The sequence below is a fragment of the Myotis lucifugus genome, unplaced genomic scaffold, assembly GCF_000147115.1.
Source record: "Myotis lucifugus unplaced genomic scaffold, Myoluc2.0 scaffold_67, whole genome shotgun sequence".
Taxonomy (NCBI): domain Eukaryota; kingdom Metazoa; phylum Chordata; class Mammalia; order Chiroptera; family Vespertilionidae; genus Myotis; species Myotis lucifugus.
In genome coordinates, this window is record NW_005871115.1 from 4,657,169 (window position 1) to 4,671,947 (window position 14,779).

The 14,779-nt window shown below is 37.2% G+C and overlaps 1 protein-coding gene across 6 annotated transcripts in view; it reads right to left on the reverse strand.

Moving 5' to 3' along the window:
• Positions 1-306: 306 nt before the first annotated feature.
• The window catches only part of CD47 (CD47 molecule), a 60,587-nt gene continuing 46,114 nt past the window's right edge, over positions 307-14,779 (reverse strand). For 3 of the 6 annotated variants that reach the window (XM_023754957.1, XM_023754956.1, XM_006090079.3), the window contains 4 exons: positions 8,764-8,795; positions 7,186-7,210; positions 6,532-6,564; positions 307-4,068 (listed from right to left, as the gene is read on the reverse strand). In XM_023754957.1, the coding sequence (XP_023610725.1) occupies positions 4,064-4,068; positions 6,532-6,564; positions 7,186-7,210; positions 8,764-8,795 (95 nt within the window). In that variant the 3' untranslated portion in view covers positions 307-4,063. The remainder of the gene's footprint in view (positions 4,069-6,531; positions 6,565-7,185; positions 7,211-8,763; positions 8,796-14,779) is intronic. The other 3 variants (XM_023754953.1, XM_023754954.1, XM_023754955.1) reach the window with 3 other exon arrangements.

Genomic DNA, 14,779 nt, shown 5'->3' on the forward strand with positions numbered 1-14,779 from the left:
AAAGAGACACCTTGGTTGGTTGCCTCCCACATGGGCCCAAAATGAGAGGGGAGTGACCTGCAACACAGGTATGTGCTCTTGGTCAGTAATGCCCCCCACACCACAGAGCCACACTGATCTAGGCTGATTAAAACTTTTGCTCCAACTAAAAGTTTCCTTAATGTATATCATACTTTAAAAATGAATGTGTAAATTAACATTTTAAGTGATCCTTTTCATTGTTGACTTGAAAAAACATTCATAAACAAAATTTCTCAGAAATGTGCTGTGGTCTGCTGTAGTAACAATAGAAATAGCCCAACAAAATAGCTTAAAATGTTTTATTAAGTATATGTAATATTACAGGGTCATATTTACAAAGTTATGTTTTTTAAATAAAAAAGTACCTTGGCAAAGATTGCAGATATTCAAAGCTTCAACAGTGATAATTGATTTAATACATATAAAAAAAAAACCTTTAAGGTAACACAGCTGTAAAACAACTTTGGTCTTTAAATCACTTCGGAAAATGGCTACTGACAAAGAGCACACCTTTAATTGCTATGGAAAAAGCCCCCAAGAGTGTGTCTTGCACATAGCAACACTGGAGTTTTCTTTATTTAGATTGTTGGTGGACATTCATCTGGTGTGGGATCTAATTCTCAGCGATGGCTTCTGTAAATAATGCTCCATTTAATAAAAACAGAAATGTCTTCCTTTCTCACCAACCCTAAAAACAACACATCTAAGATTCCACTGACGTTGCCTTACAGAGAAGCTTATTACAAATGCTTTCTTTTTTTTCTAAAAGCTAAATTTATGGGAGAGCTGGACTTAAATGATAAGTAAGAGCTGTCAAATACCAAAGGCAGGAAACTGCCCATTCACTGCTCATCTCTTGAAAGGTACCTGGGTTATCCCTTTTGGCCATGGAAACTCACAAAGGACCCCAGTGGGAGATGGCAGTTAGTGATATTGAAAATACAACACAAGTATAACTTTCTGATCATACTCACCATCAAACAAAATATCATAAAAAGATAAAAGGTTGCCCAACAATCATTTCTCTAATTTCCAAGGACAGGTAGATAAAGGGGATGTATTTCCATACATAACATGACAGATGTCCATTTATGAATACTCACTTTGGGACAAGAGAAATCTAGAGGTGGAATACAGCTTAATTCTTATTGAGACGAATGAGTAAACTCATCAGTTTTGAGCTTTATTCACTCAAACCACAATTTGTTTGGTCACTTACTATAGTGACTACAGCATCCTGGAAAGATCAATACTTCTGATTATGGGCTAGCCTCATTATTTTATTCTGACATTCTCAGAAATTTTAAACAGCATGAACCTGGAGTTTCCAGGTGAAAAATTACCACCTCTGAAGGTTTCCAGATTATGTGAAATTTGTGCTAAAAAGAAAACTCTTGCTCACTCTATTAAAAATAGTGGGACATCTACATACAACCAAGTCTCAATCATCAAATATATACTGGGTATCTAATGTATGTAAGACACTGAAGGGGAAAAAAAAGGGGGGGGGTGAAGCTCTGGCTATGCAGGAATTTTCAAATCAAGTGAGAGAAATGGGGAAGGAAGGGCTGAAAGACAATGTTTTGGGGCAGAGGGAAAATTTGATTTGGCCAGAAAGGTTGAAATGGTTGCTGCAAAAATGACAAATGGCATCACTCTGAGGACACACAATAAATAAAATTGGACAGAAGAATCAATGGAAAAAATGAGATCATGAAGTAAAAAGCAGATTATGGGGGAAACAGATATATGATGCCCAAAACATTGCTGGCAATTTTAATTAGGTGCAACAGAAAGTTGGGAGCCATGACAAGTCTGATGGAATGAGAATGAACTGGCCCAATGATGCCCAAGCAAGAGGGATGCCACTGCTGTGGTCCCTTTTCCAGAGAAGCTGACAATGACTCAGAATGAGACTTGCTTTCATCTGGCATTTATCCTGCTACCTCTCTGCCTTGTCTCATGCAGTGAATGCCTCCAAAGATAGGCAGCGTTAAAAACCACAAAGAATGGATAAGTCCCAGTTGAACCCTAAATAAAGGAGAGCTTACTGCATATTAATAGGTACAATGTTAGGGTATTAAAAATTTCACTATAAAGATTTTCATAGCTGACTTTTTCTTAATAGAGAATAAGAATTTCAAACTTTTTCAAGTCCATCTGCTTTTTCCCCCCTTTCAATGAAATTGTTTTCTAAAGTAACAAACAATATTCCTAAAATATAAATATTTTCAGAAAAAAAAGAGCAGCAGGAGCCATGCAAGTTGTATAAAGGAATACAGCTCCCTCTACATAATATAATATTTTGGACAGCAACACAAATAGGGAAAAATTAGTTTTCTTTTCTTTTTTTTTTCCAAGAAGCGCTGTCTTCATAGTGTGTGTGGTTTTCTGAGAGGCATCACAGGTCATAAATTCTGGGTTGCCCTGGGCAAACCACTTGGTCCCAACATGAAATATGACAATCAATTTGACATTAAAGAGGCACATGGGAACATTCAGCGGACTGGGAAATAACTATTCGTAATACGACTACAAATAGGAATGTCTTATTATTACACAAGCAGGAAGAATCACTAGTATTTTTAGAGGGTATTGGTGAGCAGTCAAAAGACTTGGCAATTGACCTAGAAGTTTTAAAAGTTTTAAGTGATCAAATATTCTCATCAAATACAATCCCACTCAATAAAGATCTCTGTTTTTAAATGTTTTTGCTAAAAGCATGAATTAGCATTTGCTCTCCTGTAGGTACCCACTGTTGTTTGTACAGAAGAAGCATGTGCCTGTCTTATACACGTGCACATACAAATACACACCCACAAAGGAGGAAAACGAGTGCTAATAACCTAAACATTCTCCAGGTGACCACACTGTCAGGACGTTAATTTTCTTCTAACAGAGTAGAAAACGGGGGGTTTTGCTTTACTTTTCAATTGTGGAGTCAGGGGGATATGAGGCAGGACACAGAAGGAAGATGATGAGTGTATATCATGCAACACAGATACAGTAGCTATAGAACCACCCTTTGGAGGGCTGGTCTATTGGCCTGACAGTGACACACACTTTGTTGCCATGCAGGGGACACATAGTTCAAACCTCAATCTTGGTTTTTCATGCCCCAGATCAGAAGAGAAGTGAAAAAACACCATAGACTGTGCCTTCAAATCCAAGAAGGGAATACATATGTTACAACCATCGTTATTTTTGCTGAAAAGTTGAACACAAATCTGGCTCCTTTCTGCAATGATGCTACCATGTCACTGGACCATGTTCAAAGAGGAGAAAAGGTGCTACATCTTGCACAGCAGAAGCAAACAACAGGAGGACAAGACAGGGTTGAAAGGTTGTGTGAATAAAAGAAAAAGACATTCATCAGTAAAATTACCCTATATCTATTGAAGGAAGAATGTGTGAATGGCAACCCCCAAGAGTGAACACCATGATCTCCAAGAGTATCACGTCACACAAAAGCAACACACAAATGTTTCCAACTAAATTCCTGTCTGTACTTAATTTTAATATGCCCTTGACCTAGAAGTGGCAGACCCATATCCGGCTAACACCATAACTGCCAAAGTGGCTGTGAACCTCAGTTTCCTGAGCTTCGAAGGAAACCACCATTTTTCAGTGACATCTCTGGGTAACAACCAGTTTAGTCCCAGGTAATTCTCACGTTGAACCAATTTACACTGGTGACCGAAAGTCAAGAGGTCCTAGGATCTGAAAGGCATCATTCTTGGAAGTTGCCCACTTTACTTTTGCCCCTAATCGAAGAAAATTAACAATAAAAAACTGGATTGCAATTGGGCACACAACACAGATTATAATTCTTTTATTAACTAAATCACAAATGCTTTGAATAAAAACTTAACTGTAATAACCATTTAAAAGTCAATGATTTACTTTCTCTTATAGACGAGAGTCACTTTTCTTGTTTTCTTCTCTTGAACAGTGAGTGAGTCAAGGTCAGGGTCCTTAAACAGAAGTGCATTCCTTTCACATCTTACTACTCTGCAAGTCAGAGTCCATCACTTCAATTCAGTTACTCTGAAAAATTGAGAAATGAACATTTAATGTGTCTATTTTCTATGCATTAACAAGTTGATTTATCTTAAAAATTTGGAATTTTTTCAAGTATACAATATCTGAAAATAAAGTATTCAATCTTAAGTTCGCAAAGGTCACAGATATAAGGCAGGCAGATCATTAATCATTTTCGTGGCAGGAAGGAAAAGGGCAATGCCAAATGAGAGTAAAGATCAACCAAGTCTGATCACTTTCATTTGCTGGGTTAGCTGAGGACAAACCAAGGGATGCTGATTTTGTAAAGCAAAAGATACTGCTCATAGAATACTATTCCATCACATTCACTTTACATCTGTATCATTCATTTAATGCAAGTGAAACAAACATGTGATTAGGTATAAATCAAAGAGGAAACGTTCCCTAGGAGGCTACTTTGAACCTCACTCATGGATGAGGCAGACACACTGTGAGCATCATGCTGTTAGCTGTCAGCTCAATGATCCCACCAGACAGACATTTAAAATTAACCGACAAATTCTGAACAGCTAAATATTAGCAAATTAAGGACATTTCAAAGGTCATTATTGATTTTATGTGCTATTAACAAATAAAAACTGCTATATCTCCCCATACAGTGGTTCAAAAAAAGTCACATCTTAAAGGAAATTAACAATGGAAATGGTACTCAAGGTTTTATACTGGCTTTCTGACCATGGGGAAAAGGGGTTTCATTACTCTAATCAACTAAAGAAGAATTACTCCACAATAGAAAAGAACAAAAAATTTTAAAAAAATAGGACACCAGAATGAAAACATAAGCAAACCATGCCACAATTCCACGCACCAGTTCTTTAATACCATTTCGTTTATTCCTACTAACTATGATTTTTTTTGGATGGCCTTAGTTAGTATAATAAAACATGCATTTTTGTAATAAAGGCTGTGACACACAGCTACAAAAGTGGGATCATTCTGTGCCTCCTTGTTAAACACAGCCTAAACATTGTTTTAAACTTAATCCACCAACACACAATTGTGTGATTTTACTCTTAGGCAAACATTAATTGTATTCGAGAATATAGACTCTTGAGATAAATGCTGCACTTTTGCAAGAGAGGTGAGCAGGTAGGTCACAGACTTTAAAACAGTGAAATGGAAAGTGAGCTATTTCAAATGATCAAGACATGACAGCAAATACTAAACATATGAAGAAGTTTTTGACAAGGTAAAAACACATTAAAGTGCAAACAGAACTAAATGAATACTTATAGCATTCAATATCTCTGACTTCTTTAACAAATGTGTTTGAAATATTTAATAAAAATTTTAAATTGTTAGCCCAGAGTCCGCCCCGCCCCCCCAAAAAAGAAAAAACTGGAGTGACCAAAATTTTTCTCTCTCTCTTTTTATTTATTTCTAGAGGCCTGGTGCACAAATTTGTACACAGGTGTGTCCCTTGGCCTGACTGGCGATTGGGGCCCCCTCGCCCAGTCCCTATCAGGGCTGATTGGGCTGGCAGGCCAGGGGGAGGGACCACGGTTGGTTGGCTGTGGGAGCACACTGACCACCCAGCCGGCTGCGGGGAGGGACCTCAGGAGGTTGGCTGGCCGTGGGAGGTTGGCTGTGGAGTGCACTGACCACCAGGTGGCAGCTCCTGCATTAAGCGCCTGCCCCCTGGTGGTCAGTGCACGTGATAGGGACTGGTCGACCGGTTGTGCGGTCGACTGGTGGTAACAGTCGCTTAGACATATATATATATATGGAGAGAGAGAGAAAGAGAGAGATTTTTAAGGGAGGGCAGGGAAGAGTTGGTATTTGTTTTTTAACTTTTTTTTGTTGATCCCTCGAGAGAGAGAAAGGGAGAGGGATAGAGAGATGAAACATCAATGAGAGAAACATCATGGATCAGCTGCCTCCTGCACTAGGGATCAAGCCTACAACTTGAGCATATGTGGAACCAGTGATCTCTTGGTTCCTAGGTGGATACTCAACTGCTGAGCCACACCCACTGTGCTCTCTCTCTCCTTTTAAATCCTCTCCCTAAAGGTTAGAACCAAGTTCCTTTATGAAAAAGCAGAGATATTAAGCCCCCATGGGTTAAATGCAACAAAATCACCAACACAAGCACAAAAGGAACTCTGTCAAGATTATAAAGATTTGTGCCAGATTATCTACATGTCATATAAAAGCCATTTACAGTAACTGTCACTGCATCTGGAAGGTGTTTTTTTAAAAAGCAGTAGTTTCTCTTTGCTGTGAGCAGTACAACTGGAGATCTGATGAGTGACACCCTACAGCTTTTATATGACTAGTGGTGCAATTTTAATACAGTAGATTTAAGTTTTGTAAATCAAGACATGTAAACCTTTATGCTTTGACAGTGTCCCTTTTATTTAAAATGCCGTATTTCTAAGAAGCAATTTTATTTCTTTTCAATGTCCGTATTTTAACCAATCTATAATTGTATGTGCTTTTTATACTTACCATCATTCATCATTCCTTTCGATTCTTTAAATGCTAAGAATTAGTAACAAGCCAAGCAAGCGATTAGTAAGGTTCCACAATTAAAAATCATTTCTAAATAAACAACTAGGTAGTAATATCATGCCAACCATTCCACAGCTGTCAATACAAATTAATTTTAAGGCATCTGATTACAATGCCTTTCTGTGGATCATACCCACAGCCCCCCACAAATAAAATAATCAGTTGAGAATATAGATCTAGATTTAGGGAGAAAGAAAGTGAAATGTTTTGGTCTCACTCCATGGTGAGAGACTATATCTTCCTAAAATTTATAAATCAGAAATTATAATTGAGATTCTTCTATACTGGGGGTGCTGCTACAGACTTCATCTTGGCCAGTATAAGAAAGCAGTAGTCCCCTTGCCCAATATCACTTGCTAATGCATGCAACTACTTGGGAGATACAGAGCAGTGCATTTTTCTCAGAGGTGAGAACATTACAAAACAATACTCTTAATTCTTGATTAATAATCAAAAAAGAGAGGTCAAGGAAGAAAAAAAAAACAACACTGGATTTTTCCCAAGGCATAGACAAAACTGCTTGGGGGCCAGTTAAAATTATGATCTGGTAATAGATCAAGAAAAATATACAAGTTTGTAATAATCACATACCATTAAGGGGTTCCTCTACAGCTTTCTGAAAAATATGTAAAACACATTTATATAAAAATAGAATCTATTTCATGTCCTTCATATTGAAATTTATATACGCTAACATTTAAACTATGTAGTAGACAGTGAATCCTATGGTCTAAAGGAAGGCAATAAAGGTTAAAAAGCAAAGCTTGCCAAGTCTCACTAATACAGCGGTTCTCAACCTGTGGGTCACGACCCCTTTGGGGGTCAAACGACCCTTTCACAGGGGTTGCCTAAGACCATCGGAAAACACATATATAATTACATATTGTTTTTGTGATTAATCACTATGCTTTAATTATATTCAATTTGTAACAATGAAATTGGGGGTCACCACAACATGAGGAACTGTATTAAAGGGTCGCGGCATTAGGAAGGTTGAGAACCACTGCACTGATAGTTTAAGAAGTGTCTTATTTTCAACATTCTTTTTCTGTGCAGAATTTCCCACCCCACCTAGTCTCTGTCTATTCAAGAAATCCTAACTTTTTGAAAAAATTATTGAAGTCCAAAATACATAGCAACATAATAAATAGGACAGTTAAACAAGAGATAAGAGCAAAACAATCATTTGTAAGTCATGCAAAAAAAATGTGTTAGGATTTAATGGCTGGATAATCTCTAACGGAGACACAAGAAATGCTGCTGTGTGTTTGTGACAGTGTAGCTATGGCACCAGTCTTAGAATAAACACCCATGGTAGAGCACCCCTACTCCTGCTTGCCTTTCAGGCATGTCTATTGAGGCTCATCAGAATTAGCAGCATATGCAATCCCCACTTCCTGCCACACAGGAGTCTCACCTGTGACATTCCAGGTACAGCTACCATTAAATCCTTCATGGAAAGATGAGTACAATATAGTCCTTTCCAATGTTATTTGCAAAATGTAGCTTTTGTGCAAATGATGAATCTCTATTTATAAAGGTTTTCTTTTAACCCATCTCATTTATTTCTCTCAGTTTATCTCCTAAATTTACTCCTTTTCTTGGAATTGACTCAGAAACCTTAATAAGATATCCAAAGATATAGTGAAAATGACAATACAGTGTGGAGGAAGGAAAATGCTTATAAAATGAGGGAAATGAATCATAATTCGAAACAGATACTTTAAAGCAACATTTACATTTATTTTAATTATAGATTATTATTTTAAGTAAAATAATGTAATTTAATATAAATTTATCCCTCATTTTAAGCCTGAAATACTGTTTTGTATATGCACATCAAATAAATATAACAGGTAAGGCGATGTATTGGAGTCAGCTTTCCTTCAGCAGAGACAATGACCATTATTCTTACACATAAACTGTTCAGTATGAGAAGTCTGCATTATCATAAGAAATCATTTATATCCCATTGCTGCTAAATGACCAAACATAGGTTTTAAAATAGAATTGGATCTATTCATGCAAAGGTTATGAAATGACTTCATTGTTCTCTTAATTTGATGTTACACTAAACAGATAGCAAAAGAGTTCAATATCTCAGTTACCATTCCTCAGTCGAAACTATCAAGTGATCAGACCCAATTCATTTAAGAAATTTTAACTTACCCTAGGAGGCTGTATGGCCCTCTGATTGGAAGCTGATAAAATTAAAACACAAGAAAATGATTAATAAATAAAGAAATTAAGCCAGTCCACTGTTTAGTTTTAAAATAAAATGTTTAGGGCTAAAATTAGAGGTGCCAAAAAGTCCATCGAGTTTCAGTTTTGATAGTCTATTTAAAAATTACAGAATCTTCACCTAGCTGGTGTGGCTCAGTGGTTGAGCATCGACCCATAAATCAGGAGGTCATGGTTCCATTCCTGGTAAGGACGCACGCCAGGGTTTCAAGCTCAATCCCTTGTCGGGGGCTTGCAGGAGGCAGCCGATAGAGGATTCTCTCTCATCATTGATGTTTCTCTCTCTCTCTCTCTCTCCTTCTTCCTTCATGTCTAATATCAATAAAAATATATTTTAAAAAATAAAGAACGTTCTGAATTATATGAATTGATAGATTAAAATGGTGCAAATAATCCATCTGCATCAAATAATAAACATACCCATCTGCTCACTTGCATATACCATATCTCCCCCACTTTGTGGTGGAAAAACTCTGTCATCCGCTCATCCCACAGTGGACTCAACATCCTTCCTACTAAGTGGGCAGAATGTGACAGTGACCAATCTCTGCCTTTGCTCCATTGCCCACGCTTAGCTCACTGCTCTTGTTCCTTTTAGCCTAGTTTTTTTCTTTTCTTTCATCTTTCCAGTTTTCAAACCTCCAAGTAGGTAACAAATGAAAGAAAATATTCAGATCCCTTTGAGTTTAAAGAATTACTGTAGTTAGTTTCAGCTACAGCCAAGTCCTTCTCTGTGTGTTCCTTCTTAGCTTACCCTTCACTGCTTCTGAATGGATTGGTTAATGAAGATGAAGGAATATAAGGCATGAAGAATGTGACAAAGGAAAAAGAACTGCTCTACGTGCATAAAGAAGAAGAGAGAACTTCCTTACAAAATCCAAGCGAGGAGTACCCAGAGCAGCTAAAACCAGTCCCAAATACAGAATCAGGGTCCTGCAGATACAAAAGCCTCAACCAACAACATCCTGTGAATGACTCTGGAGGAGGAGGATGCTACCAGTTAGAGTAGTCAACCACACTGCTCTGAATTGGATGACAGCACTGGGTTTGCTTATTAGTAGGTTGACACAGGCCTCAGAACTGCTCTAGTTTTCTATGCTATTTATTTACCACCTTTCCTCCAGACCCACTTTATGAAGCTCCCAAAGCTGATGGGAAATGTGGGTAAGTGAGACCCGACTCAAGGGCAGCCACTCTCTAGGTGGGCCAGAAGCTGATAAGGCTCTGGAACAGGGAAAATGACTGCTGACTGGCCTGGAAAGTTTCTTCTCCCCCTGACATCTGAAGGGAGGTATCAGATGAAGACTAGAAAGTTGGTGATGGTAAAGGAAGGTGACAAGGAAAGTAAGCAAGAAGCTCAAAGCTTACAGCTCTAGGTAAGAAAAGCTATCAGTGAGAAGACATAAGCAGGATGAAGAATAAGAACATAAAAAGGAGAGGATGAGCTAGTTGGCGATCAGGGAAAGAACCACGGAGAGAGGAACCAAGTAACCATACCTGGCAGAAGGGCTAACTGACTCTTGTTCCTGAGAGGGCAGCATGATGACTCAGTCCTTGAAAACATACTGGATCCTTCCACTTTCTGAACTACTTACTGTTCCACTCTCTGTGAGGCCCACTTACGTACCAGCTCTCATGAGATTCCCATCACTTTACTGTTGTTTTAAATAAAGCTCCCTCACTGGAGGTACACAGAAAGTGGTTTGGTCCTTGCAACCAAACAAGAAAAACACCTATTTTTATAGTACTATGGAGAGAAATGGGTTTGGCAATATAAGTGGATTCACATTTAGCAGTTTTCCAAATGAACCAGGCAGAATTACAGAACTTCATTAGGCCCATCATGACTGTCACATGTATATAACTCACTTCAACTAAGCCATGCCCTCTATCTATGTTCCATCCAAGAAAAGCGAACTAACCAGCTATGAAAATTACTGATTGCTAAAGTGAAGGGTCGGAGGTCAGATTTTAGAGTTATATTTTTGAGCTCAGAAATTTATTCATCAGAATTAGTAATAAGAGCTGCCAAGTCGCTCCTTTTCTATCCTAATCACATATAAAAAATAGTTTATGAGCTCCAATTCTCAGGCACAAGGAACATCAGATTTGCTGAGCCTATTCTGAAAAAAAAAAAAAAGGGTCTATAAAGAACAGTGATTCAAAGGGACACAGGTCAGCTGTGGTCCCTCTAATATAATAAAACCAAACAGCGCAGAAGTTAATTTTGCTTGAGTTAATCCTCTCCAATAAGCATCTGACCTATGTAACAGAAGAATGACTGTAATGTATCTGCTGCCACCACAGGCCTAAGACATCGACAGCCACATCTACATAGTTTTAAAACCACAAAGCCTTAAGCATTTCATATGAGTTCACTTGCAATGTTTTGACTTACTCTTTTCTCCCTGAAACACTTGCCACATGTCATAAATATAATTCTAGTTTGTGCATTTTCAGAAATACTTTTTTTATTGATACCAGAATTCACCTTACCTCCACATTGGACAAGACAATATCACTGAAATTTTTATATATCTCTCTCTATTCCATGTCATTCTAATATATCTGAGATGTGGTCAATATGGTTTCTGACTGCTACAAGGTTGATTTGTATCAAAACATGATTATAGTCCTTATACTAATAATAGCTCTAAAAAATTAACAAGTATATAAACACCCTATATAAATAACAAGCCTAACTTGACCGAGATACTTTTAATCTTCTATACATTCTCATATTATCATAGTTTCCAGTGCCTAATTTCATTTTATAAAATTTAAATCCTTCTATGAAAAAGAATCCAACACAGTTAAAGAAGAAGACCAGAGAAAATGAAAGTTAAAATCTTACTCCTTAAAGTAACAGGTAAGGGTACAAATTTAAACTCGGAAATAATACAAATGATCAAAGTTAAACATCTCATAGGAACATTAACTTAATCTTAAAAAGATAGCTTGGATTTTTTTTTTTTTGTAACTATATGAGGATTTTATTGCATTTAAGTTGAGACACATTCAATTAGGCATTTCCAAAACAGAGCATCTGCAATGAGTAAAAGTTATTTTGGAAACATTTACAATGTTTACTTCCTGTTTCAAATGCTCAAATTTGCAACCTTAATGTTACACATACTCAGCTTCACAGACTCTATAAGAAACACACATCCATTTTCCTAGTCTACAGCAGCATCTACAGAGCAACATTCTTATACCTTTGCTCTTCTTACCCTTCAACTGAAGGCAGGGGTGCCTCTGAACTCTGGCATCAGGCAGGTTGATGTGAAAAGTTAATTTAGAATATTATCACCATGTCAATAAAATGGGTTAAAGTCTTAATTTACACATGGCATATTTAAGTATAAGAAAGAAAAAAATAACCTGGTAAATTTTCATAATTTCCCTTTGCTTTTAATGTGAGAATAGTACGTTTGTAATGTTATGGCTTCTTAGGGATGTTGGCAATGGAGAAGGGGGGAGAGCAAGGTCAAGGGGGTGGCAGCTAGACAATGCCTGTTTCCATTTGAGTCAGCATCTCCAGACCTATTGGCAACTGTACTGCACATCCTTCTTTGTTAGACATGAAAAGCATGGGGGGTATGGCAATAAAAGGGAGGGCAAACCAGATAATGAAGGGAAAAAATAACAAAGATCTGACCATCAGTGAGTGACACCTAATACTACATAATGCTGTATGGGTACTGCAGCTCACATACTGTTCTCAGGCATTCACAGGGAGTAACATAATCAGCAGTGTCATCTTCCAGAACCAGACCAATGGTGCTTAGAAGGAAGATTCAACAAAAATAGAATATGTATCAAAATTCATAATGTGATGCTCCTGATAGCTACCAAATGAAGGCAATTCTGCTTTATAAGTCTTAATTGTATTTTAAGAATTTATGAGGCATGAACTGAAAAAATTTCAGTGACAAAATCACCCTAACTTTATGAACACATAAACTAAAGATAGGTAAATTTTAAGTATTGTGTTTTAATTGTTTAATAAACATTAATTAAAGGGAGACAAAGAATATATAACAGAATTGAACTCCATGCATGACCAGTCAGCAAAAGCTGAAGTTCAAAAATAAAGATACAATTTCTTTTTTTTTATTTATTTATTTATTTATTTTTTTTAAAATATATTTTATTGATTTTTTACAGAGAGAAAGGGAGAGAGATAGAGAGTTAGAAACATCGATGAGAGAGAAACATCGATCAGCCGCCTCCTGCACATCTCCTACTGGGGATGTGCCCGCAACCCAGGTACATGCCCTTGACCGGAATCGAACCTGGGACCTTTCAGTCCGCAGGCCGACGCTCTATCCACTGAGCCAAACCGGTTTCGGCAAAGATACAATTTCTTAGAAAGTACTGTGCAAGTCATATGGAAAATTATTTGACTATTTGAATTTGTTAAATTAAAAAATTATTTGAATTGAATAATTCAAGGTTTATATGAATTTTTTAAAATATATTTTATTGATTTTTTTACAGAGAGGAAGGGAGAGAGATAGAGAGTTAGAAACATCGATCAGCTGCCTCCTAAACACTCCCCACTGGGGATGTGCCCGCAACCAAGGTACATGCCCTTGACCAGAATCGAACCTGGGACCCTTGAGTCCGCAGGCCGATGCTCTATCCGCTGAGCCAAACGGGTCAGGGCTATATGAATTTTTATAAACACATAAGTAATGCCTAAAGCACAAAGACTGATTTTTTTACTTCATTAGTTTGTACTTTTGATTATTCTGATAAATGTTTAAGAGTTTACTTTACTTCATAAATTTAGAGTGTTTTAAGGAACACTAAGAAAAAACAGATTGTAGAGAACATCTTTAGGCACTCACTATTAAAAGCACCTATCTCATTATTTATGTATTAAAAATAACTTATACAGTCCAGCTGGTGTGGCTCAGTGGTTGAGCTTCAACCTATGAACTAGGAGGTCATGGTTCGATTCTGGGTCAGAGCACATGCCTAGGTTGCTGGCTTAACTCCCAATGGGGGGCATGCAAGAGTTAGCCCATCAATGATTCTGTCTCATCATTGATGTCTCTGTCTCTCTCTCCCTGTCCCTTCCTCTCTGAAATCAATAAAAATATATTTTAAAAAATAACATATACAAAAATCTGTAAACTAAAAATTGGCAGATTAAGTACAAAGTTTAGACACATAAGTTGATTCCACACTTAATAACAACTGATTTTAAAAATAGCAAAAAGCCTAAATTTTAAAACACAATGTTTTTATTATAGTGTAATGCTTTTCACTAAAAATATTTCAAAGTCTGCCGAAACCGGTTTGGCTCAGTGGATAGAGCATCGGCCTGCGGACTGAAAGGTCCCAGGTTCGATTCCGGTCAAGGGCATGTACCTGGGTTGCGGGCACATCCCCAGTAGGAGATGTGCAGGAGGCAGCTGGTCGATGTTTCTCTCTCATCGATGTTTCTAACTCTCTATCTCTCTCCCTTCCTCTCTGTAAAAAAAAAAAAAAAAAAAAAAAAAAATTTCAAAGTCAATTATCAGAGGACACTGCTCTTAATTAGCAAAAATGACAGATTTTGAATTTCAATTCCTGTCCACTTCTGGGCGTCAAGGCCTATAAACAGTCCAGTCTGCAAGAAGAGCAAGTGAGAAGTAGCTCTCTGTAAAGAGCTCTATCACACAAACAATGGCCAATTAAAAACCCTTTTCTATTTATTAAAACCAATCCTCAACCAGTTCTCCTTTTCCATAGAATTAAAAGGTTTATGCATTCAAAAACATACAGACATTTTCTTTTAAACTAGGCTATAATCTCAACTTTTCAATATCTCATGATTTCTACTTTTTTCATTAGTTTCCAATACATTTCTTCGATCCTAAGCCGTACGAACCAACCAAAAGCATTTTCCAAATCATAGTATATTTGAAATTCTTGGCATAGACTAATAAAAATG